At 37.4% G+C, this 25,403-nt stretch overlaps 1 protein-coding gene across 1 annotated transcript in view; it reads left to right on the top strand.

Moving 5' to 3' along the window:
- The window catches only part of ZSWIM6 (zinc finger SWIM-type containing 6), a 222,509-nt gene that overhangs the window by 141,374 nt on the left and 55,732 nt on the right, over nt 1–25,403 (top strand). Inside the window, exons 3-4 of the mRNA XM_059060965.2 lie at nt 18,389–18,537; nt 22,100–22,250. Coding sequence (XP_058916948.1) covers nt 18,389–18,537; nt 22,100–22,250 — 300 coding nt within the window. The remainder of the gene's footprint in view (nt 1–18,388; nt 18,538–22,099; nt 22,251–25,403) is intronic.

Below are 25,403 nucleotides of genomic sequence, written 5' to 3' on the forward strand. Positions count from 1 at the left end.
TCATAAATATCAATTCAACAAAAATATTGATTTATTTCACTTCTTTTCCATATTAAGTCTTTAAAAATCTGGTGTCTGTTTTACACTTACAGCACATCTCACATCAAACTCTAGCCACATTGCAAGTGTTCAATGGTAGCCACATGGCTAGTGGCTACCTTATTGGACGGCACATACTCTATAGAGTATTCTAGGTATGAGGACACCACAATTTATTTGTCTCTTCCACTGCTGATGAACTTTGTTTTGAATAGAGCTGCCGTGAGCATTCTTTTACAAGTCTCCTGGTATCTTATGAAACTTTTAATATGTCTTTTATGTCAGGGGAAAATCCACATAGCCATATTTCTTCTAGTGCTCTCCTTGTCAGTCTCAGCTTTATTAAAGTAGCTGTTATAAGGTGTCTAAAGCATTTTACTTGGTAGAGTCTGCCAGTGTTGAGTAACAGGATTGTAAACAACTCTGTCACAGAAGTACCTTGGACCCACCAAAAGCACATGCATTCAAGGACTTGTTAAGTAGGCTTCTGCTGTGACATATCATCTGTCTCAGTCATGTTACCTTGTGAAAATTCAGGCCAGCTAACAGTCATCTCAGAGATTTCTCAGGAGCCTATTTGTGGCTTCCTATTAAATTACTCATTGAAGGCAGAAGAATAGCATATACCATTTCTTCAAACTTTTATGCACTCTCTCTTTTTCCTTTTTTAAAAATTCATATATTCCATTCGGTCATTTTGTTCTCTGAGTTTTAGTTTAACCAGAGGTCCACATCAACAGTAAGGTGTTTGTTCTGCATTTGTTTTCCTTGCTTTGAAGGATAGCAGCCCCCAAAGTTTCTTATCTAAAAGCTTTTAAAATGCATTTCTGTGTCGAAATAGTGGGTCTAATGAAACAATCTAAACTAAAGTTGGATGTTAGAAAGTGTTCACATGACATTATATTTCTCTCAGACTTTCTAAAATTAGAAGAAAAAGATATCTAAGGAAATATCAAGGGCAGAATGCAGGTTAGCTTTAGACTCAATGTGATTTTCAAATAACTTTTGTATGAGAACAGCTTCACGAAAGCAGTGAACTTGAGAAGTTTATCCTGCCAGCTTTCTCTCCATTTAATTTATCATAAGATTTGCTCCTAGCCTGGAAATGGACCAATTACACAAGCTGCCTTCCTGCCTTCCATTCTAGTGTGACAAGTGGCAAAAAAAGAAGAGAGGTAGAAAGCAGGCCATGACCTTAAGTGTTGAAATGGGAAATCTGCTCCCTGGAGGATCTTATTTTAACTGTTAGATTGATGACTTTGTAGGGGGTAGGATTTAAAATGTTTTGCAATTATTTGACTACATGGTCCCACCTGCCTCCAAACATCTGTACATTAAGCGTTTTCTAACTCATTTTTAAAGCAGTATTTCCTTGTATGGTTTCGAGGGTGTATTTTTTCTTTGAGAAAAATGTCTTGAACATGAATATTGGGAAGAGTTCATTTTTCTCTAAGGAAAAGCATCACTTTTACCTTGTAGCTAAATAGGGTTAGGATAGGATTTAGATTAGATTATTTTAATAGGTATCTTAAACAGAATGAGGTTTAGCTTATCTAAATCCTTTATAAGAGAAAGTCATAATATAATTTTTAAGTAAATACAAACTATGTTGATAACAGTAGGTTTTTCCTTTTCCTTGTGAACTTGTCCTAATGCTTCTTAAAATTCTATTAGTTGCTTTACTTACTATTTTAAAATATTTTATTTTTCAAAGAATTTTATGCTGAGGAATTAAAAGCTTTTTCAAGTCTATTTCAGGCATATTGTTTCTCAAAATTTCCTTGTAAGCTACATATTGCAAATTTATAATTGTAATAGTTTCTAGACTAAGAAACCAAGGAGAATGGGTTAGTGACTTATCCAGGGTCACAGATTGAGTGAAAGTAGTCAGGATATAGACGTAGTCATCATAATAGTTCAGTCCTTATAAGTTTTTTACATTTCACTTTGTTTTCATAAAATTTCTTGCATAATTGTGATTAGATTAAATCAATCACTGTATGCTAAAAAGTGGGTGTAAGATAGTTAATGTTAATGGCCCTCCAAGGAGATTGCCAGTTGTAGTTTTGTACTGATAAGCAAAATTGTTTGTCTTGGTTTTATATTAAAATAAAACTTTCTAGCTTCCATACTGTTAAGAAAAAGCTATTGTCTTTGCTAAGTGTTTATTTGGAAATTTACTGATTTCTAAGTGCTAACTCTCTTGATTAATTCAACTCAGCCTTTTTTGGTCTTTTATGCTTATTAAAGGAGTGCATTATAAATTAGTAAATTGTGGTGTAGGGACAGAACACTGAATTTGAAACCTGGAGGCCTAGAGTACAGCATTGTCTCTTCTGTGTATTACCTATGTGACCCTGGGTGAGACTCATTTTTTTTCTCATATTTAAATTGCTCATAATCTTCACTAGCAGCATTGGAAAAATTTTAGTCATACAAATATATACATGTGTAAAATATTAAAGAAAAGAGAGAGTTTACCTTATGTTGAGGTACCCATAAGTAGTCATAGTTAAAAAGAAGAGGGAAGAAACCAGTTGGGGGATGGATGATAATAGAGTTGTAGGTCAGCTTGCTGTGCTCTGACTCTCTGGCACATATTTCCTCCTCTTCTACTTTTTTTCCTTTTGCTCTTTCTTTTAGTGGCCTCCCTATGGGATAGCCTGTACTGGGCAAACTACAACAAAAAGGGACAAATTGAGTGGAAACTGTGGCATTGGTCTCTGCTTGGAACAGAGGGAAAGGGTGTCATTTCCGTGGCCCTTTTACTCCCAGAGCTTGAGTCAATCCCAAAAGTAGGCTAGATTCATCCCTCATTTCAGTGCCATGTGTCCAGAGATACCATCTTAGTTAGCCAGATGTAGAAGGGATGTAAAGTTGACCCTGGAGCAACTTGGGGGTTAGGGGCATCAATCATCTGCACGGTTGAAAATCCACGTGTAACTTATAGTCAGTCGGTCCTGGGTACCTGTGGTTCCTCATGCCCACAGTTCTTCTGTATCTGCAGTTCCACGTCTGTGGATTCAACTGGGGATTATGTAGTACTGTAGTATTTACTATTGAAAAAAAAAGTCCCTCTAAGTGGACCCATGCAATTCAAACCCAGTTGTTCAAGCATCACTTGTATTCATGTCAGGTGAAAACATCTAAGGTGTTTTCCACTCCCGATTCTGTGACTCTTTGATGATTGTATTTTTTACAGAGACACAGGAGGCACCTAGGATCCATACTCCAAAGATGTACCTCTTGTAGTTCTACCCAAGTGTGCATTTGAGTGTTGTTCTTTCATCAGACATTTCAATTTGTTTGAGGATGGTTCTTATAAAACTAGCACTATAAATTCCATTCATGCCTGCCTGTCCTGCCTAATTTAGCCTTCGAATGCTTCTGTGTCCCAGCCATCATATATATCAGTCTATTCAGTCTCTTCTAGATATTACCAAACAAGCAAATCTATTCAGCCATCCCATGTCTGTTGTATAGCTTATGTTTACTTGATTGTTAGCTCCATTAGGGCTGAAACTATGACCTGTATATTTTGCCAGCCTCCCTAAGGATAATATTTAAGAAGTAATGGGCACATTGGGACTTCCCTGGGGGCACAGTGGTTAAGAATCTGCCTGCCAGTACAAAGGACACAGGTTTGAGACCTGGTCTGGGAAGATCCCACATGACGTGGAGCAACTAAGCCCATGCGCCACAACTACTGAGCCCGCACTCTAGAGCCTGTGAGCCACAAATACTTAGCCTGTGTGCTACAACTACTGAAGCCCGCGTGCCTAGAGCACATGCTCTGCAACAAGAGAAGCCACAGCAAGGAGAAGCCTGCACACCGCAATGAGAAGCCTGCTCACTGCAACAAAGAGTAGCCCCCACTCGCTGCAACTAGAAGAAGGCCCTCACGCAGCAACAAAGACTCAATGCAGCCCCCCCCCAAAAAAAAAAGTCCAGGACCAGTTGGCTTCACAGGTGAAGTCTATCAAACATTTAGAGAAGAGCTAACACCTGTCCTTCTCAAACTCTTCCAAAAAATTGCAGAGGAAGGAACACTCCCCAACTCATTCTACGAGGCCACCATCACCCTGATACCAAAACCAGACAAAGATGTCACAAAAAGGAAAACTACAGGCCAATATCACTGATGAGCATAGATGCAAAAAATCCTCAACAAAATACTAGCAACACATTAAATCCAACAACACATTAAAAGGATCATACACCATGATCATGTGGGATTTATCCCAGGGATGCAAGGATTCTTCAGTATATGCAAATCAATCAATGTGATACACCATATTAACAAATTGAAGAATAAAAACCATATGATCATCTCAATAGATGCAGAAAAAGCTTTGGACAAAATTCAACACCCATTTATGATAAAAAACTCTCCAGAAAGTGGGCATAGTGGGAACCTACCTCAACATAATAAAGGACATATATGACAAACCCACAGCAAACATCATTCTCAATGGTGAAAAACTGAAAGCATTTCCTCTAAGATCAGGAACAAGACAAGGGTGTCCACTCTTGCCACTATTATTCAACATAGTTTTGGAAGTCCTAGCCATGGCAGTCAGAGGAGAAAATGAAATAAAAGGAATCCACATTGGAAAAGAAGAAGTAAAGCTGTCACTATTTGCAGATGACATGATACTATACATAGAAAAGTCCTAAAGATGCCACCAGAAAACTACTAGAGCTAATTAATGAATTTAGTAAAGTTCCATGGTACAAAATTAATACACAGAAATCTCTTGCATTCCTATGTACTAACAACGAAAGATCAGAGAAAGTAATTAAGGAAACAATCCCATTTACCATCTCAACAAAAGAATAAAATACCAAGGAATAAACCTTCACTAAGGGGGCAAAAGACCTGTATGCAGATAACTATAAGATACTGATGAAAGAAATCAAAGACAACACAAACAGATGGAGAGATATACCATGTTCTTAGATTGGAAGAATCAATATATATTTTTTAAAATTTATTTTATTTATTAATTTTTGGCTGCACCGGGTCATTTTTGCTGCACGTGGGCTTTCTCTGGTTGCAATGCGTGGGCCTCCCACCACCGTGGCCCCTCCTGCTGCGGAGCACAGGCTCTAGGCACACAGGCGCCAGCAGTTGTGGCATGCAGCCTCAGTAGTTGTGGTGCGTGGGCACAGCAGTTGTGGCTTGTGAGCTTTAGAGTGCAGGCTCAGTAGTTGTGGCGCATGGGACCAGCCACCCCACGGCACATGGGATCCCCCCGGACCAGGGATTGAACTCGTGTCCCCTGTACCGGCAGGTGGACTCTCAACCACCGCACCACCAGGGAAGCCCTGGAAGAATCAATATTTTGAAAATGACTGTTTTATCCAAACAATCTACAGATTCAAAGCAATACCTATCAAATTACCAATGGCATTTTTCACAGAACTAGGACAAAATATTTTTACAATTTGTATGGAAACACAAAAGACCTTGAATAGCCAAAGCAATCTTGAGAATGAAAAATGGAGCTGGAGGAATCAGGCTCCCTGACTTCAGACTATACTACAAAGCTACAGTAATCAAGGCAGTATGGTACTGGCACAAAACAGAAATATAGATCATTGGAACAGGATAGGAAGCCCAGAGATAAATCCACACGCCTGTGGTCACCTAATCTATGAAAAAGGAGGCAAAAATACACAGTGGAGAAATGACAGCCTCTTCAGTAAGTGGTGCTGGGAAAACTGGACAGCTACATATAGAAGAATGAAATTAGAACACTTCCTAACACCATACACAAAAATAAACTGAAAATGGATTAAAGACCTAAATGTTAGGCCAGACACTGTAAAACTCTTAGATGAAAACATATGCAGAACGCTCTATGACATAAATCACAGCAAGATCTTTTTTGACCCCCCTCCTAGAGTAATGAAAATGAAAACAAAAATAAACAAATGGGACCTAATGAAACTTAAAAGCTTTTGCACGGCAAAGGAAACCACAAACAAGATGAAAAGACAACTATCAGAATGGGAGAAAATACTTGCAAACGAAGCAACAGACAAAGGATTAAGCTCCAAAATTTACAAGCAGCTCATGCAGTTCAATATCAAAAAAGCAAACAACCCAATCCAAAAATGGGCAGAAGACCTATAAGTAGACATTTCACCAAAGAAGACATACAGATGGCCAAGAGGCACATGAAAAGCTGCTCAACATCACTAATTATTAGAGAAATGCAAATCAAAACTACAATGAGGCATCACCTCACACCAGTCAGAATGGCCATCATCCAAAAATCTACCAACAATAAACACTGGAGAGGGTGTGGAGAAAAGGGAACCCTCTTACACTGTTGGTGGGAATGTAAAGTGATACAGCTACTATGGAAAACAGTATGGAGGTTCCTTCAAAAACTAAAAATGGAACTACCATATGACCCAGCAATCCCACTACTGTGCATATACCCAGAGAAAACCATAATACAGAAAGACCCATCACCCCAGTATTTGTAGCAGCACTATTTACAATAGCCTGGACATGGAAGCAACCTAAATGTCCATCAGCAGATGAATAGATAAAGAAGATGTGGTACATATATACAAAGGAATATTACTCAGCCATAAAAAGGAATGAAATTGGGTCATTTGTAGAGACGTGGATGGACCTAGCGAGTGTCATACAGAGTGAAGTAAGTCAGAAAGAGAAAAACAAATATCATATATTAACACATATATGTGGAATTTTAAAAAGTGGTATAGATGACCTTATTTGCCAAGCGGAAATAGAGACACAGACATAGAGAACAAATGTTGTATGGGTACCAAGGGAGAAGGGGGGAGGGTGAGAGGAATTCGGAGATTGGGATTGACAGATATACACTATTGGTACTATGTGTAAAATAGACAATTGATGGGAACATACTGTGTAGCAGAGGGAACTCTACTTAATGTACTGTGTTATCCTAAATGGGAGGGTAATCCAAAAGGGAGGGGATATATGTATATGTATGACTTATTCTTTTTGCTGTGCAGTAGAAGCCAACACAACATTGTGGAAGCAACTATACTCCAAAAATAAGTAAATAAATAAAAATTGAAAAAAAAAAGAAGTAATGGACACTCACAGTTTGTTAAACAAAAAGTAACAGTGTCCTTTATTATGTAGTAAAGGCCATTTATGAGAAACCCATAGCTAAAATCATACTCGGTGAAAAGCTGAAAGCCTTTCTTCCAAATTCAGGAACAAGACAGGGATGCCCACTCTCACCACTTCTATTTGACATAGTATTGGAAGACCTAGCCACAGCAATCAGATGAGAAAACCAAATAAAAGGCATCCAAATTGAAAGGGAAGAAGTAAAACTGTCATTATTTGCAGAGAAAGCCCTAAAGTCTCCACCCAAAAACTGGTAAATGAATTCAGTAAAGTTACAGGATGCAAGGTTAATATACAGAAGTCTGTTGCATTTCTATACACTAACAATGAAATATCAGAGAAAGAATGTAAAAAAAAGTCCTGTTAAAAATTGCATCAAAAAGAGTAAAATACTTAAAAAAACTTAACCAAGTAGGTGAAAGACCTATACTCTGAAAACAATAAAACACTGATGAAGAAAATTGAAGATGATGCAAAGAAATGGAAAGATATCTCATGCTCTTGAATTGGAAGAATTAATATTGTTAAAATGGCTATACTACCCAAAGCAATCTACAGATTTGATGCAATCCCTATCAAAATACCCATGACATTTTCCACAAAACTAGGACAAAAAATCCTAAAATTCATATGGAACCACAAAAGTCCCAGAATTGCCAAAGTAATCTTGAGAGAAAAGAACAAAGCTGGAGCTATCACCCTTCTGCACTTCAAACTATACTACAAAGTTATAGTAATCAAAACAGCATGGTACTGGTACAGAAACCGGACACATAGATCAGTGGAACAGAATAGAGAGCCCAGAAATAAATTCACACAGCTATGGTCAATTAATCTACAACAAAGGCGGCAAGAATATATATACAACAGAGAGAAGACAGTCTCTTCAACATGTGGTTCTGGGAAAGCTGGACAGCCACATGTGAAACAGAGATTAGAACATTTCCTCCCACCATAAACAAAAATAAATTCAAAATGGATTAAAGACTTAAATGTAACACCTTGAAACCATAAAACTTCTAGAAGAGAATATAGGCAGAACACTCCTTGACATAAATCATGGTAATATGTTTTTGGATCTGTCTCCTAAGGCAAAAGAAATAAAAGCAAAAATAAACGACTAAGACCTAATTAAACTTCGAAGCTTTTGCACAGCAAAGGAAACCATTGACAGAACGATAAGACAACCTACAGAATGGGAGAAAATATTTGCAAATGATATGACCAACAAGGGATTAATATCTAAAATATACAAACAGCTCATGCAACTCAATATCAAAAAAAAATAACCCAATCAAAAAATGGGCAAAGACCTGAATAGACATTTTTTTCAAAGAAGACATACAGATGGCTAATAGACACATGAAAAGATGGTCAACATCACTAATTATTAGAGAAATGTAAATTAAAACAATGAGATAACACCTCACTCCTGTCAGAGTGACAGTCATCAAAAAGTCTACAAATAACAAATGTTGGAGAAGATTTGGAGAAAAGGGAACCCTCATACACTGATGGTGGGAATGTAAATTGTTGCAACCACTGTGGAAAACAGTATGGAGGTTCCTCAAAAAAAAAAAAGAAAACTAACTAAAAATAGAAGTAACGGGACTTTCCTGGTGGTCCAGTGGCTGAGACTTCACACTCCCAATGCAGGGGGCCCAGGTTCGATCCCTGGTCAGGGAACTAGATCCCACATGCATGCTACAACTAAGAGTCTACATGCTGCAACTAAAAAAGATCCTTCATGCCGGAGCTAAGACCCAGCGCAGCCTAAATAAATAAATATTTTTTTAAAAAAAGAACTAACATATGATCCACTCCTGAATATATATGCAGTAAAAATGAACACTAATTCTAAAAGATACTTGCACCCCAGTGTTCATAGCAGCACTATTTATCTAGAATAGCCAAGATGTGAAAGCAGCCCAAGTGCTCATCAATTGACAAATAGTTAAAGAAGAAGTGGTATATAAATGCAGTGGAATACTACTTGGCCATTTAAAAGAATGAAATTTTTCCACTTGTAGCAACATGGATGGACCTAGAGACTATTATGCTCAGTGAAATAAGTCAGACAGGGAAGGACAAATACTATATGATATCACTTATATGTGGAATCTAAAAAATAATAAAAAACAAATGTATATAGCAAAACAGAAACAGACTTATGGACACAGAAAACAAATTAGTGTTACCAGAGGGGAGAGAGAAGGAAGGGAGGGGAAAATTAGGGGTATGAGATTAAGAGATACAAACTACTGTGTATAAAATAGATAAGCAACAGGGATATATTGTATATAGCACAGGAGATTTATAGCCATTGTCTTGTAATAACCTTTGATGGAGTGTAATCTGTAAAAATACTGAACCACTATGCTATACACCTGAAACTAATATAATACTGTAAATCAGCTATACTTTTTAAAAAAGTAACCGTATCATTTTTTATTCCATTTTGTTCTTGGTAAGAACTTGGAGATTTATTCTTGTACACATACTTATTCCAAATCTAGCAGTGAGTGACAGTTGGAGTTGTTTGATGGAGGCCTCATGTCACATCCCTCTTCATTTTGTTTCTCTGTGGAGGGTCATAGTCCTTGTAATTGGGCTTGCATTAACAACCAGTTTGTGCAGTTATCCTAGAGAGATAATTTTGTTATTATAGGCATTATCCTTTCTATTGTAGACCGTTCTGGTGTTGACAGTTGGTGAAACAAAGGTATGACCTTACTACTGGTTGTAAATGTAATTAGCAAATCTATCTATAGGACAGAATTAAAGTTGCTTTAAGTGTGCTATCTCAAAGTACAGTAGTGTGAAACTTAAAAATAATAAAAAGAAAAAAGACAGCATGTTGAAAAGATGTATGGAAGTATAGAAGTATCTGAAGATAAAAAGACAAGTACTCACTGGCTCCCAACAGCTCCCCTGCCTTAGTCTCCAGTAGCTCCCTTATTCCCTGGCAACCATGGCTGACAGTGTGGTTTAGAGTCTTCAGAGGCAAGTTTTCTTTGTGCACACATGTATGCAATTTTTAAAAAACAATTTAAAAAACTTTTATTTTGCCATTTCTTTTTTTTTTAATATATCATGAATATCTTCTCTTGTTAGTACAAATAGGTCTTGTACTGTGTTAAGTGTTGCATGTAGTATTACGTACTCTGGATATATTTAATCATTAACATACTGAAGGATTTTGAAGTTGTTTTCATTTTTTTCCTACTATGTGCAGTGCTGCTGTGACCATTCTTTGTGTATGTGTGGATTTGTACAAATGCTTTTGAGGAATAGATTCTTAGTAGTAGAAATGCCAGAACAATTGGTATCGGCATTTTGGGTTTTGTAATTGCTGCCAAATTTCCCTCCAAAAATTACCAGTTTTTCCCTTAAGTTTTAATTAGAACTTGATGTTTCCATAATATGATTTTTATTTTGTTCTAAAAAGTTGTTGAAATATACAATCATGTACACATGATCATCTTCACATGAAAAAACCTTTTAGCAAATGAGAAGTAATCTTAGGACTTCTGTTTCCTAATTGGGAGGAGTCACATCTCTGACACGTCATGTATTTGATAGGGTAATGCAGAGACAGCCAAGTTACTTTTAGCCCAATACCCTTTATCCTTTCTCTTTTCACTGCCAAATCTTGCCTTCCCTCACACCCTATAGCCATCTCTGACACTACCCCAACTCTCATAATTTTCAAAGAATTGTTACCAGCTATGATCAGTTTCCTTGCCATCCCTGTCTCCTTTAACTGATCCTAAGTCTCCATTTTGGCTAGATGAGCTTATTATTCTCATCTCCCTCCCTGTAGGTTTCTCTTACCTCCCACTGTAAGAGTATTCAGAGTGTTTAAGGGCTTAGAAGTTAGACAGCCTACATTAGAATTCTGGTCCCTTTGCTTTCCAGCTCTTTGAGTGGAGGCAAGGAACTGAATCTCTTCAGGGCTTTGTTTTCTTATTTGTAAAACGTGGTTAGGAAAGAGTGCCTATTTCATAAGGTTAGGAGGGTTAAAAAGGAGTAAATCTGAGTTGCTATTATCTCCATCATTGTGATGTGGCAGTTGACGTGAGTCTTCAAGACAGTTGAGGAAAATATTTGTGAACTTTTTTTAAAAAAAAATCTTTAAAAATAATCTGAGCAAACCATTCTTGAACCTTGCAAACATAGTAGATCTCTTTTAATAAATCTGAAGTTATGTAAAAATGAGACTTTCTGAGAACTTTGCATTTAATTATTTATGTTTGTGTACCAGGTAATTGCTAATACATTTGTTAACTAAGTTATGGAAAATGACTTACCTCTTAAGCACTCTGTGCTTATACTCTGAATTTTTTAAATGAGCATTGGTGAATGTACAAATATTTTATTGCTTTTTATCCATATAAAATACATGATTATTTCTGTACATGAATAAGTATATCATTGAACTTCTGAAGTAAATTAAATGATAATAAGAGATGAGTAATAAAGTCAGGTGAGAGGAAAAGAATAGAGGAAGGGCTATAAACCCTGACGGGCCTATTTGAGTTCCCTGAGATATATCCTGATTACTGATATATATATTAATATATCCTGATTATTTCCTTGGAATTTAGCTAAAGGGAATGTGGCTTGTTGAGGGAGCACAGCCTGGTGCATGCCAGGGCTCCCTCTGTCATTAGCCTGCAGGCTAAGGAAAACAGGTTTTCCTCTAACAGTTCCTGGAGAGGATACCACACTGCATCATGGCAGTAGAATTACATGGACTGACCGTTGAGAATAGGTGATAAAGGATCTGGCTCTTTCAGCCACCACAAAATTGTATATTGAAATAAAGGCATTAGTCACTACCTCAAAATGGGGATTTCAGTAAGAATAAAATTTAAAGCTTTTCTCAAGTGTGTGTTTATTCAATGCACATTATTTTTCAGTGGTCTTCTAGTTCTTGTCCCCTCTAAAGAAAGATTTTTTCTGAGCCTGAATCTCTAAAGTTTGCTGCCTTGCCTTTCCTCTCTTGGTGCCAATGGTTGATGTCAGGATTTTGCCTTCAGCTTATAAGACAGGTAGTACAGTACTGGTGTCTTTGTAAGCCACGGACTTAATGTTTCCTATCTTTAACAGCAGGCACTAAAACTGTAGGAGATAGCATTCTTCTATAGGTCCTGCAAAAGAGGCTGAATTAATCACCTCTGCAGTGTAGACATCTGCTGCCTGCATTCTGCCTCTGTAGACTGAATTTGACGATTTAATTTTAACAAAAAAGAACACTGCTACATAAATATAAAACGCTTAGGGGCTTCCCTGGTGGCGCGGTGGTTGAGAGTCCGCCTGCCGATGCAGGGGACACGGGTTCGTGTCCCGGTCCGGGAAGATCCCGCATGCCGCGGAGCGGCTGGGCCCGTGAGCCATGGCCGCTGGGCCTGCGCGTCCGGAGCCTGTGCTCCGCAACGGGAGAGGCCACAGCAGTGAGAGGCCAGCGTATCGCAAAAAAAAAAAAAAAGGAAAAAAAAAAACGCTTAAAGCATTATTTGGACAACAGTGTTGTTACTAAAGCAGTTAGGTCACAGTTAAGATGAAGATGTAAACTAAAGCCTTTCACTTCTTGTTTGAATTTGTTTTCCAGCAGTTTAAGAAAAGAGAAACCTTTAAGTTCCCCGTTAGAACCCAAAGCTGTGGATAATTCCACGTACCAAACATAGTATAAGCCAGTTGTGAACATGTCTTAATATCTCAGTTTAAAATTTGCAGAATGAGTTGGTGTTGCCCAGTGCTTAGAAGTGACTGTTTTTTGTGACGAGAGACAGATAATCTCAGTCAATATGTCCTAAATTTACTTCAGTCAGTACGCTGGAGAGGCGTCTGTCTGATGACTTAGGACCCTGAATACTTTTCAAAACTAAGATCCAAAATGTGCCACCATGTTTCAGGTTCTCTCCAAATATAGACTAGTGTTTCCCAGGCACAATCCCCACCCCCACTGCCCCTGCCTTTTTATCTGTGGCAAAGATTCTGATTCAGTAGGTCTGAAGTGGTGCCTAAGCATCTGTTTTTTCACAGTGTGCCTCAGGAGTTCTGATATACTCCTAATTTGGGGAACCGCTGGGGTAAGAGTTTTTGATATTGGGGTAAATCAGAACCAAATCAAGTAGCAGGAAGGGAAAGCCAAAGACTTGGACAGTAGTCCTTCTTGTCTCTGAACTCTCCTTTGCTCGTCTCCTATGGCATTATGTAAGCAAGGTAGGAGGGTGAATCAAACCCACACACCCTAGCTGGGAGTGAGAGACAAACTGTTTCACGTTTTTCAACAGATAATTTCACTTTCCCTGAAGGCTTGAAACTTTGAAGAATTAACCCTCAGTAATAAAATGCTCACAAAGATTAATTATATACTTGTAAAAGTTATAGCATTTATAATTATAAATATAAATAAGGGTTAAAAAATATGATAGGTTTTAAAACACTTTAATGAATCATTTAATTTACATACACAGGTTCTGGTTCCTGCCCAACTGGGGGAATATCTAATAGCAGATGTATAAATACATGAATTATGATTCTCTTTGCATACCTTTCTCAAAGCTAAATGCTGAGAGGTTTGTCTTTGATTATAGACAGCTGTTAACAAGTAGAAATAAATTTTGCAAATCTACATTTTATACAAGGCTTGGGCAATACTTTAATGCATGTAATCAAGACATGTTAGGATTTAAGTGTTTAAACTTTGGCATTAAAGTTTAATAAATAGGACTTCCCTGGTGGCGCAGTGGTTGGGAATCTGCCTGCCAGTGCAGGGGACATGGGTTCGATCCCTGGTCCGGGAGGATCCCACATGCCACGGAGCAGCTGGGCCCGTGTGCCACAGCTGCTGAGCCTGCACGAGCCACGACTACTGAAGCCCGCGTGCCTGGAGCCTGTGCTCCGCAGCGAGAGAGGCCACTGCAGTGGGAGGCCTGCGCACCACGGCAAGGAGTAGCTCGCCTCAACTAGAGAAAGCCCAAGCACAGCAACGAAGACCCAACACATCCAAAAATTAATTAAGGGGCTTCCATGGTGGTGCAGTGGTTGAGAATCTGCCTGCTAATGCAGGGGACACGGGTTCGAGCCCTGGTCTGGGAGGATCCCACATGCTTCAGAGTAATTAGGCCTGTGAGCCACAACTACTGAGCCTGCGTGTCTGGAGCCTGTGCTCTGCAACAAGAGAGGCCGCGATAGTGAGAGGGCTGTGCACTGCAATGAAGAGTGGCCCCCGCTTGCCACAACTAGAGAAAGCCCTTGCACAGAAACGAAGACCCAACACAGCAAAAAATAAATTAATTAATTAATAAACTCCTACCCCCAACATCTTCTTTAAAAATAAATAAATAAATAAATTTGCTCTTTTGGGGGGTGTTGTTGTAGACATTAATTTCCTGGTCTGTAATGTAAAGTGTACATGTCTTTATTCCTAAAATGTTGAGTTGTGTTTAGAGTAAATTTATGTTTTATTTATCAACTGATTACTTAATTTTTTATTCCTACATTATAGAAATTTAGGGTTGAGGAAGTGGAGGCCTGTCTTTGTGCAGTTGTGTGTCTGTGTCTGTGAGTCTGTATCTGTCTTTCTCTAGAATCAAAGGGATGAGCTAGATTAGGGGTTACAGATGTAACCCCAGTAGTTAGTTAACTCTTCACAACGTTGTGTGTCCTTAAATTTTCCTGTAAAAGAGAAACATGCTAACAGATCTCAGTATCCTTCCCTAAATTTATCTTTGATTTACGGTTGAAAACTGCTGCCTTGATACCTTCAGGGTTAAACTTGAGCTCCAAGGTTCTGGGATATATTCTTCAACATGGGAGAGAAATGGGAGACCGGATTTGGCATTGTGGCTGTGGACAAGTCATAACCACTCTGAACCTGTTTCTCCTTCTGTAGAAAGGGGATCATAGCTATACTCACCTCCAGGGGACATGGTGAGAAGAAAATGAGATAATGCATGTGAAGATACTTTAGCAGTGGTTCCTTTCTGTTAGGGTTCCTTTTCTTGGTAGGGGTGGAATGTATTTATGCCTTTCTCTCTCCCTCTTTTCCCCCCCCGTTCCTCCCAGTACTGGATTGCCTGATAATGGCAAACACCGGCTAGGTGTTAGGAGTCAGTGGTGAACAGGGCAGATATAATCCTTGCTCTCTGGTAGCTTAAATAACTCCCTACTTGCCTCCTCCTTACTCGGAACAGCTTTCTCTGCCTTCTGGAAGAGCCAGTCTCTCCTGCTCTTCCTAATAGGCTACTCATTCCCATTGCTATCCTTCCTCGTTCTCTTGCCCAGCCTTTAAGTGTTGGCCTTCCTTAGGGTTCCATCTTAGATGCTCTCTTTACCCTGTATTGCATCCCATAGTATATCCAGCTCCCTGCTTGAAATCCTGTCCCCTCTTCTTGGCCAGCTATCTCAGAGGTACTTGAAATTCACCCTGTCTAAAACTGAACTCATGGACTTCCCTGGCGGTCCAGTGATTAAGACTCCGCATTTCCACTGTAGGGGGTGTGGGTTCAATCCCTGGTCAGGGAACTAAGATCCTGCATTCTGCGCAGTGTGGCCAAAAAATTTTTTTTAATAATAATAAAAATAAAATTGAGCCTATGATCTAAACACTGCCCCTTCCACCCCCAAAACTGATCCTGCTCTGGTGGTCTGTGTGTCAGTGAGTTGTCCAGTATTTCGTCCAGTTGTTTAATCCAGAAAACCATGTCTCTCTCAGCCCCTTGATCGCCCATATCTCATGTATCTACTTCTTCACCAAGTTCTTTTGTTTTTATATCCTAAATTTCTGTCAGGTTCTCCATTTCTGTTCTCACTGATGTTTTTTAAACTACCATTATTATTCTTTCTATATTGTATCATCAATATATCACCCTCACTGTTCCACTCTTAAATATTTTTGCTCCCTTTCTATTCTCCACACTTTAGAGATATTTTTAGATACATGAATATATTCATGTGGTTTCAAGATTTTAGAAGTATGAAAAAGGTATTCAGTGAAGAACCTCCTTCCCTCATGTAACTGGGTTGCTCATTCTAATCATTCTTCTAAGATATTTTATGCATAGGTAAGGAAATACTAACACATAAACTCTTTTAAAATCTTCTTTATGTAAATCTTCATTTACATAAAAGGTGCCACAGTATGTATACTTTCCTTCACCTTGATTTTTTTTTTTTTCATTCCACAGTGTATCCTGGCTATCTTTCCATTGTAGTACGTAAAGAATCTTCACATTCACTTTTATGGCTGCATAATATTCCATGACAGGAATGTTGAAATTGATGTACATTAGGACAGAACATCTTTTACTATCTAGAGTATTCCATTCTTCCACTTCGGATAACCTTGTCATGAATTCCCATTCATTACTTTTAGGGAGAAAAACTAAGCTCCTCACTCGTCAGGGCTCTCTGGCCTGGCAAGAGTTGTCTCTTCTCTTCTCTAAAGTTGTCTTGTATTGCTCTTCTTCCTTATCATCTACTTTTGAGTTGCATGGACATGGACTATCTTTTGTTTCATCCACGTACCATGTTCCTTTATGCCCGAGACCTCTGCCTAAGCTCTTAGTCTCACATGCAGACCCAGTGCTTCCTTTTCCTGCCTTAATTTATCTTCTAATCTACTTAAGGCAGATCTCAGCTCAAATTCCATTTCCTCAAGGTATGCTTATTCTGCCAATTCAAGGCCGGGTCAGAGCTCTCTGATACAATCTCCTGGCACTTTGTCCTCTTCTATAAACAATTAGTTCACTTACTATTATATATTTGTATGTGTGATTATTACATTTGATATTTATTTCACATACTTAAAACAGTGTTTCTCATATAGTGGATTGCAACCCATTGTACATTATGAAATCAGTTTTAAAAATTATGACAAGCCTTTAAAAAAAATGAAATAGTATAGAAAATATCAGATCTCTTCACTTACAATAAGGGTATTTTTTCATCATACCTTTGCTTCAAATTAATAAATAGGTATGGTCATGTAAGTGTCCGGATACACAGGTGTATTGAGTATGATGTAAATTATATTTCTTATTGTGGGTCTTAGTCAAAAAAGTTTGAAAGCCATTGAACTAGATGTTAAATTCTGTGAGGAGAGGAATTCTATTCTGTACCCCAGTCCATCCCCAAGTCTAGCAGAGGGCACTCACTCAGTAAATATGTCGGCTGAATGAATGAAAGCACACTTTTTTTCAGGGAGGTTCACAGACCCATTGTCTTCCTCCTAGGGACTAATGGACCCTGGTTCTAAGCATATGTTAGTGATTATTTCCTCGGCCAGTCGAGTCTGCATTAGATCATTAAAAGAGAAGAAGTGTAGAACCACACCTACAAATGTATTTTTTTAAGGATTGATAAGGCAGTGAAACACTGTTGAGAAGAGATTTTAGATTTAGTTTTTGTATTACTTATTAATCTTAGGCCTTAAATACCATTTTATTTTATTTTATTAATAAATAATGAAACAATTTTCACCTGCCTAAATATCTGGGTAATTTTTGAGTTTCTAAGGTAGTCTACACACAGGGCTTGTTACATAGCGGTTATCTTTTATGCGTACTTCAGCAATAAAATATTTACGCAGTTTTGGCAAGGTGATACTACAACCTGGTTTAGTACAACAGCTGCACTGCCTGTTCCCATGTGGCTTGATTTCCCTTTTTAATCTTTGGTTTTCTGCAAGTAAAGACTTATGTCAGCATGTAGTTTATACAGCAGCAGATAATGGTGAAAGCTTCTTGAATTAACATAGTAAAGAGAAATACGCTGCTGAGTTTACTTTGTTTCATATTTTTCTGATGTCTCTGAAAAACATTTTACTAATGTGTCCTACGCAGTAGAGCTTTTATAAACATCACATATTTACAATGAGACATTTTTGTGAATTTTTTTTTCTGTAGGGAACCTGTAAACTCATCTCCAAAGGTATAGTCTCTGATCTTAAAGGGAAACATCTCAGCTCTAAAGTCATCCATCGCCCTTTGGCTTAGCACAAATCAGCAAAGTTCTGGCAATAAAAGAATAATTTTTACATTTATTTTCAGTCATACATTTGTATGTATATTGAAATTGAGATTGGATTCAAAAGTGTTTAGGCAAAAAATAAAGAATTCTTTTTAAGTTTATTATCAGAGCCCTTTTAGCCCAGAGTTTTTCCTAGCATATGTGTTATTTTTTTCTTTCTATTTCTAGGTGCTCCTGATCCAACAGCAGGTGCTAGTATAGATGATGAAAACTGCTGGCACTTAGATGAAGAGCAGGTTCAAGAACAGGTTAAACTGTTCCTTTCCCAGGGCGGGTACCACGGATCAGGGAAGCAGCTTAATTTGCTCTTTGCAAAGGTATGACTTTTTATTTTTAAAGAAATATTCTAAATATATACATTTATAGAAAGTATATATGATCATGTTTACAATAGGATAAAGGCTTCTTTTTAAATTCTTATTTATTTTTTTAAGAACTGGGAATTCCCTGGCGTTCCAGTGGTTAGAACTTGCTGCTTTCATTGCCAGGGCCCCTGTTCAATCCTTGGTCGGGGAACTGAGATCCCGCAAGCCATGTGGCATGGCCAGGGCGGGGAGGGGGGAAGAATAGACTAAGTTATTATCAACTGTTAGAGACTTTTATGTTGTAATGCAAGCATTAATTTACTTAGGTGTCTTTACACAAGATATGGGCCATTTTTGTCTTTCTCAGCTCTTATTAATAAAATGGTGGCAATTTATACAATTTTGAAAAGCTGTTCAGTACTAAAAATAAAATAGCTTAATGTTATTTGAAATGCCATCTTTTCAAGCTTTTTCTTCTTCTAGTTAATTTTCCCAAGTAGAGCATACCTTTGAATATAGTCCTTAAGATGTGCTTTATATAATTAGTTTAATGTCAGTATCTTTAAATTAGTTTCAAGAGCATAAACTTTGGTGTCATACAAACCTGGGTTTAAATTTCAGTTCTAAATCTTATTGAGTGTATGTACCTTGGCAAGTTATTTAAGTCAGTTTCCTCATCTATAAAATTAGCAAATAGTAGCAGCATATCCATTCAAGTTGTTGTGATTATGGTGTTAAATTATAATGGTGTCTAACAGTAGTTGGGCCTTGGTAAATGTTAATTTTCATCACCAAAATTCGATAGCCTAAGAAACAAAGTTATCTTCATTATAAGTTCATTGTGAACAGAAGCTGTGTCTGTTGCTTTACACAGAACTCTTAGTACCATAAACACATGTCTAAATACTGGATAAAATGCTTTTTAAATAATATTAAAGCAATGTCTTTTTATTGGGGGTACAGCCATCTTTATAGATAACATATTCAAATTGGTTTTAAGGGAACAGATAACTGTGTTCATTGATATTTCTGTTAAACAACTTCTCTAATATTCATAATAATTAAAAGCTTTTTTAGTTCAGAAGAATTAGAGTAAACTCTGTTACTGCTAATAGCCAGAAATTAGTGTATCGTGATTAATGAAAACCCTTTAAATGAAGATTTATCTCAGGACTTCCCTGGTGGTTCAGTGGTTAAAACTCCATGCTCCCAATGCAGGGGACACGGGCTCAATCCCTGGTCAGAGAACTAAGATCCAGTATGCCACGTGGTGCAGCCTTAAAAAAAAAAAAAAAAAAAAAAAAAAAAGAGTTTTTCCATATACCATACTTAGATTGCCAATTTTTCAAGAATTAGATTACAGTAAAAATACATTTAACTCTAAAATTATTTCACATGATTTAATCATTCTTTGGTAATTCATAGGCACTTCAGACTCTTGTAATACCTCACAGTCAACAGCCTGAAAATTAATTACCATCAGGCTGTAATTAACGTATATGTATTTGAGTGTTGGTTAATAGTTCTGGTTTGTATGCTTAATAGTAAAGCATTTATTTTCATTGCTATTGCTAACTGAGTAGTAGGTTAGAAATTTATTAGGAAAATAAATACTAATTAAATCCATGATATATAGAGGTAATATTAAAGTTTTGGTAAATTTAGACACACAGGAAGTATTTCATAGATTCTCATATCAGCAGAGAGTACACTGTGGCCTAGTGGAAGCAATGTGAAAGAGGTATTAGACTGACCTGCAGTTGCTGTTTTTATCCTTATATATGATGTACACATTGTATATGCCATATGAAGTAAGAGCAACTTCTAATTTTGGAAATGGCATAACTTCCAGAGTTAAGGCAGATCTGGGTTCTGATTCCAGTTGTTCCTCTTGTCCTTTGGACAAGTTACTTTACTTCTGAGGGATGGCTTTATAATTTGTAAAATGGGAATTATAATCTGGCCTACTTTATATGGTTGTTGTGAAGATTAAAAGGTAAGTATGAATGTAAAACTCTTTAGCAAGATGTTCGATAAATGGCAACTCCATTTCTTTTTCCTTTTTAGTACTTCTTAATATTACTGAAAAAACCCTCCACTTGTGATTCAGTGCAGAAGTACATTTGAGTTCTCTACAAGGCTCAAATTCTGAAGCCTGGTTTGGGGGGAGGGTTCCATTACTTGTCAGGGTACAGGACTGAGGCAGAACCTATTGATCTAGAGGTTTAGGCTGCTTTATTGAAGATCTGCTGTTTCCTCCTTCATGTGGCTTTCACATAGAAAGAATTTTGAATAAAAGGACTCCCTTCTCCTTATCTACTACTTATGAACTTGCTCCACTAATTTTCTACACAGAGAACTGATGTTCAGCTGGGATTCCTATTCATTGAACACATAGCGGTACACACTTTAAGAATGGATGGATTCATTTAGGATTTCCTGTAGAGCAACTTAGCCTTGTGTTTCTTTTCTTGTTTCCTCGTTTATTTGGGAAATGTAACAGAAGAATAATGGACAGAGCTTGAGGTTCCAGCAGAGAAGCCAAGTTAACTTACTAGGTCAGTGGTTATGATTCCACTTCAAGGATTGCTCATTTGGAGCAAGAGAGTTCTGAACCTACAGCCCTTTACATTTCCTCTTACCATTGCGAAAACAGTCCCATCTGAGTGAATAGAAGTATGCTGTTGCTCTTTACATGGGAATCCTTGGTGAGAAGGAATCTAGTGAAATTACTAATTTACCTCAAAAAATGAAGCACTTGTAGAACTTGTACTTGAATATATTAAAAACCACTGAAAGAGGTTTAAATTGTACAGTTTAAATTGGTGAATTGTATGTACGTGAATTACGTCTCAAAAAAGCTTTTTTTAAAAAAAAATGGAAGGACAGATGCTATTATTATAAACACTATCAGATCAATTTAGAAGATCTCTAAAGAGTTCTCAGTACAGTGTTTTAGACTCTGCTACTATAGTGGTAAGTGCAATCAGTTAGGGAGTCAGGAAGGTGCCAAATGATTTGTTTATTTTGGTATTATTTTTCTGTAGGCTGACAAAAACATTTTGGAGGAAAATTGGGAAGTTATGCAAATTTCTTTTCCTCGTGTGGATTCTAAAACATAATTTTAAAAAATTAATGGTCAGTTCTCTGATTAAATTGCCATTTAGGACAGAGGCTCGTTTTTTTGTTGTCCTTTTCTTTTTTTAAGGTGTTTTTTTTTTTTTTGATGTGGACCTTTTTTTATTGTTTTTAAAGTCTTTATTGAGTTTGTTACATTACAGCTTCTGTTTTATATTTTGTTTTTTTGGCCGCGAGGCATGTGGGACCTTAGCTCCTTGACCAGGCATTGAACCCTCACCCCCTGCATTGGAAGGTGAAGTCTTAACCACTGGGCCACCATGGAAGTCCCTCAGAGGCTCGTTTTTAACAACTTTTGTTTGCTTAAGAAGGATGGTGTCAAGACTTCACCACCACCACCACCCCACCCTCCCTCCCCAAAGAAATAAAGTAGTCTGTCTCTGTATTGCTGTTCATTCTTTAACATTTTTCTGAAGGTCTGTTTTTTCCCCACTAGGTGCGGGAGATGTTGAAGATGAGGGACTCAAATGGGGCCCGAATGTTGACTTTGATAACAGAGCAGTTCATGGCTGACCCTCGTCTGTCACTTTGGAGGCAACAAGGCACCGCAATGACTGACAAATATAGGCAGCTCTGGGATGAGCTGGGTAAGTATAAATTTCCTGATGGATTGCCATTGAGTTGTGTGGGGACAAAGACCATGGTTGAATGTTTAAAGAGCATGGTCAGAGTACTGCAGAAGAGAGAGCTACTTTTATATGAACTTGTTGCCATTATACACTGGTTAGAAGAATAGGAAGAATGAGACATTTGCAGGAACCAATCTTGGCAGTGTTTTTGGGGAATTTTCTGATGTTGAGGAAAGCAAGCACGGGATCTGCTTTTAAATATTTGAAAAAAAAAAAGCTGTATTTCAAAACAGGTATTTGGTATAATAGAACTGATTACTTATTTCTAGACTGATACTGTAATCAGTTCAGCTAAAATTTGGCTGTTTTCCTCTTTTGCCCACATTAAAAGTATCAAAAGTAGCTTGAATATTCATTTTATTTTTTTCGTTATTATTGACTTCAATGGACTGCTGATTGTCAGAATGGAAAAGACACAGCAAACTCTAATTTTTATTGCTTCCCAAATCCGTGATGATAAAGATATAAATATAGCAGGTGGTTGAAAAAATGAGAAATGTACTACTCATGTTCACTGGGAAGTTTGGGGGGGGGTGACTCTTGTTACTCAGTGCTCATTGCTAGGGAAATTAATAATGTATTTGTTATCTTGTCTATTAAGAAATCTATATGTGACAAATGGAATTTTTGGCAAATATTTTGTCAATGCCTGTATTAGTTTTACGTTATGCATATATTTATTAGAAGATCCTAGTTTCAGTGTAATTGAATAGTAGAAGTCTTCATACCTTCACCTTCTGTCTTCCTCTTGGCTAATGATGGAACACATCATGCTATTGATCCCATGTCTAGACCAAGAGAGGCTGATGTCTGTGAAGATACCACATGATAATAATGCTTGGAAGGGACCTTTGAGATGAACTGTTACAGATAAGGAAACTGAAGTCTGAGGAGGTTAGAAGACTTCCACAAAATGACATAGTGTGACCTAGGGTTGTACAGCAGGTTGGTAGAGAATTGGACACCAAAGTTTCCTTTTTCCCATTAATAGGATGTATGTTCAGGAACTGGGCTGTGGATGACAACTCTTGTTTGTTTTGTTGTTTGTTTTTTTAACGTGCGTCTGCTATTTGCCAGCTGTTAGATATTTGTTGACCTTTTCCCCTAATATTTTTATTAAGTATCTTGTAATAGCTTAATCTTAGTACTTCCCTTGGGTCACCTGAAGTAATGCTTAGTGGCCTTTCCCCCAATCAAAATTTAAATCAATCTGTAACTACAGTGGATCCTTTCAATATATTGGAAGGAAATGTTTGGGGGCCCGGTGTGGTGGTTGGAGAACACAAGTGTAATACATGGTTTAAACAAAAATTTTTATAGAATACTGAGTGATTTACAAGTAAAGACTCCTCAGTCTTGTAACTCTGTAGTAACTGTTGAATTGACTAGTTGGTTTATGGCAGTAAAAAGGATTAGCATTAAAAAAACCCACTATTATTGGATTAATATTAAATGAATAAAATTTAAAGAGCTTTGGTACTTAAGGAAGTTAGAATTAACAAATAACTAATTAGAAAGAAAATACCAACTAAATTTCTTGGTTACCAAAAAAAAATGTACAAGTGATATAGTTAAATAAAATTTTAAGGGTTTGCATTTAATCCATTAGTCCTATTTCACTTTCGCAAGTTGGCTTTGAAAATTATGTACCTCAGCCCTCAATCAAAAGGATTAATTCTTATTAGGTGGAAGTTTCCACTAGCTAATGCTAGTTATACCCTCTGATGGACTACTTTTCTAGTTATGGACCAGGCTTTAAACAAGTTCTTTGATTTCAGTCCAGGATGAAGAATACATATTCTTGCCCTGTATTTTCTTTTTTCACAAATCACCCTCCCTCCCCCGAACCCAATCATCACTAGACTGCTATAAATTCTCCTACATACTGTGATGGTGAGAGCAGAGGTCACTTGCCATTTTAATGAGTTCTAAGTTCTGTGAAGAATCTCATGTAGGAGTAACAATAGTTATCACATCTTAATATTCATTCACCAAAAAGTTAACTAAAAGTTGCTTCTGGACTACAAAAGGAAAGAATTTTGCTTCTTAAGAAAATGGGGGAATTTGACTTTGTGCCCCTGCACAGGGCTCACATTGCTTCAAGGCTCTGCTTTGGAATTAAATGCTGAGCACTGCCAGATGCCAGACATTGAGAAGAGGCTGAGTTTTGTCGGCAAATGGGATCTGCAAGTTAATTGGTGTTTTCTGCAGGCTTCTGGCTGTGAAATGAAATTGGAAGCCCTTTAGCCACATGGATAATACAGGACCTGAATACAAATGTCACATGTCACCATCAGGACCCACTGTGAGACAATAGTGTTCCCACTCCAACACTGCACCATTACAGATCATTTAAATATGGGGATTACATTTAAACTAAAATCCCCATTTGCCTTTTACTGCAATTTAAATGTCCTCTTAGCAAAAGCTAAGTGACAAATCAAATGAAAAAAGTGCCCACATTTTTAAAGCTGTAATGCAAAACAACCTTTTATTGCTTCTCATGTGCCACGAATGAATCATTATACTTGTCAACCCTAAACCAAGCCATAATTGGAGCAGCTACTGTTATCAAAGTAGGGCCGCTCTGTGACAGCTTAATAAAGCTGAAACTGTTAAATTAAATCTCAGATGCTTAACTCCTTAGCACCGGTAGATTCGATAGGTCCATTTCTGGCAATGGCCAGTACCCCAAGAGAAAAAAAATTCCTGGCATGAAAGCCTTAATCTGATGAAAGTGTACTAGTAAGAGTATCTTAGCCAAGTAACTGCTTCTTGGCAGAGAGATTTAGAGGCATCAGATTGTCAGCCAGATTACAAAATTGTATTTTTTCATAGGATCAGATATCCCCCTCCCCAAGATTTACAACTTTTTGAGTATATGTGATTTATTAAAATTTAATTACCGATGTTTCAAAATTAGTTTCAAAAATAACATATTCATTTAACTCTTCTTTCAAATAAAGATATGCATACTTATTTATTTGAGATAGCAAAAGGCCCAATTTCTTTGCCCCATCCTCTGGCTAACAAAGGAATGATTATGCTCAGTTCTTTTCTAAAATAAATGCCTATGATATTCATTTGGTCTGAGTTAATTTTTCTGATTTA

The sequence above is a fragment of the Kogia breviceps genome, chromosome 4 (genome assembly GCF_026419965.1).
Source record: "Kogia breviceps isolate mKogBre1 chromosome 4, mKogBre1 haplotype 1, whole genome shotgun sequence".
In the NCBI taxonomy this organism is placed as follows: Eukaryota; Metazoa; Chordata; class Mammalia; order Artiodactyla; family Physeteridae; genus Kogia; species Kogia breviceps.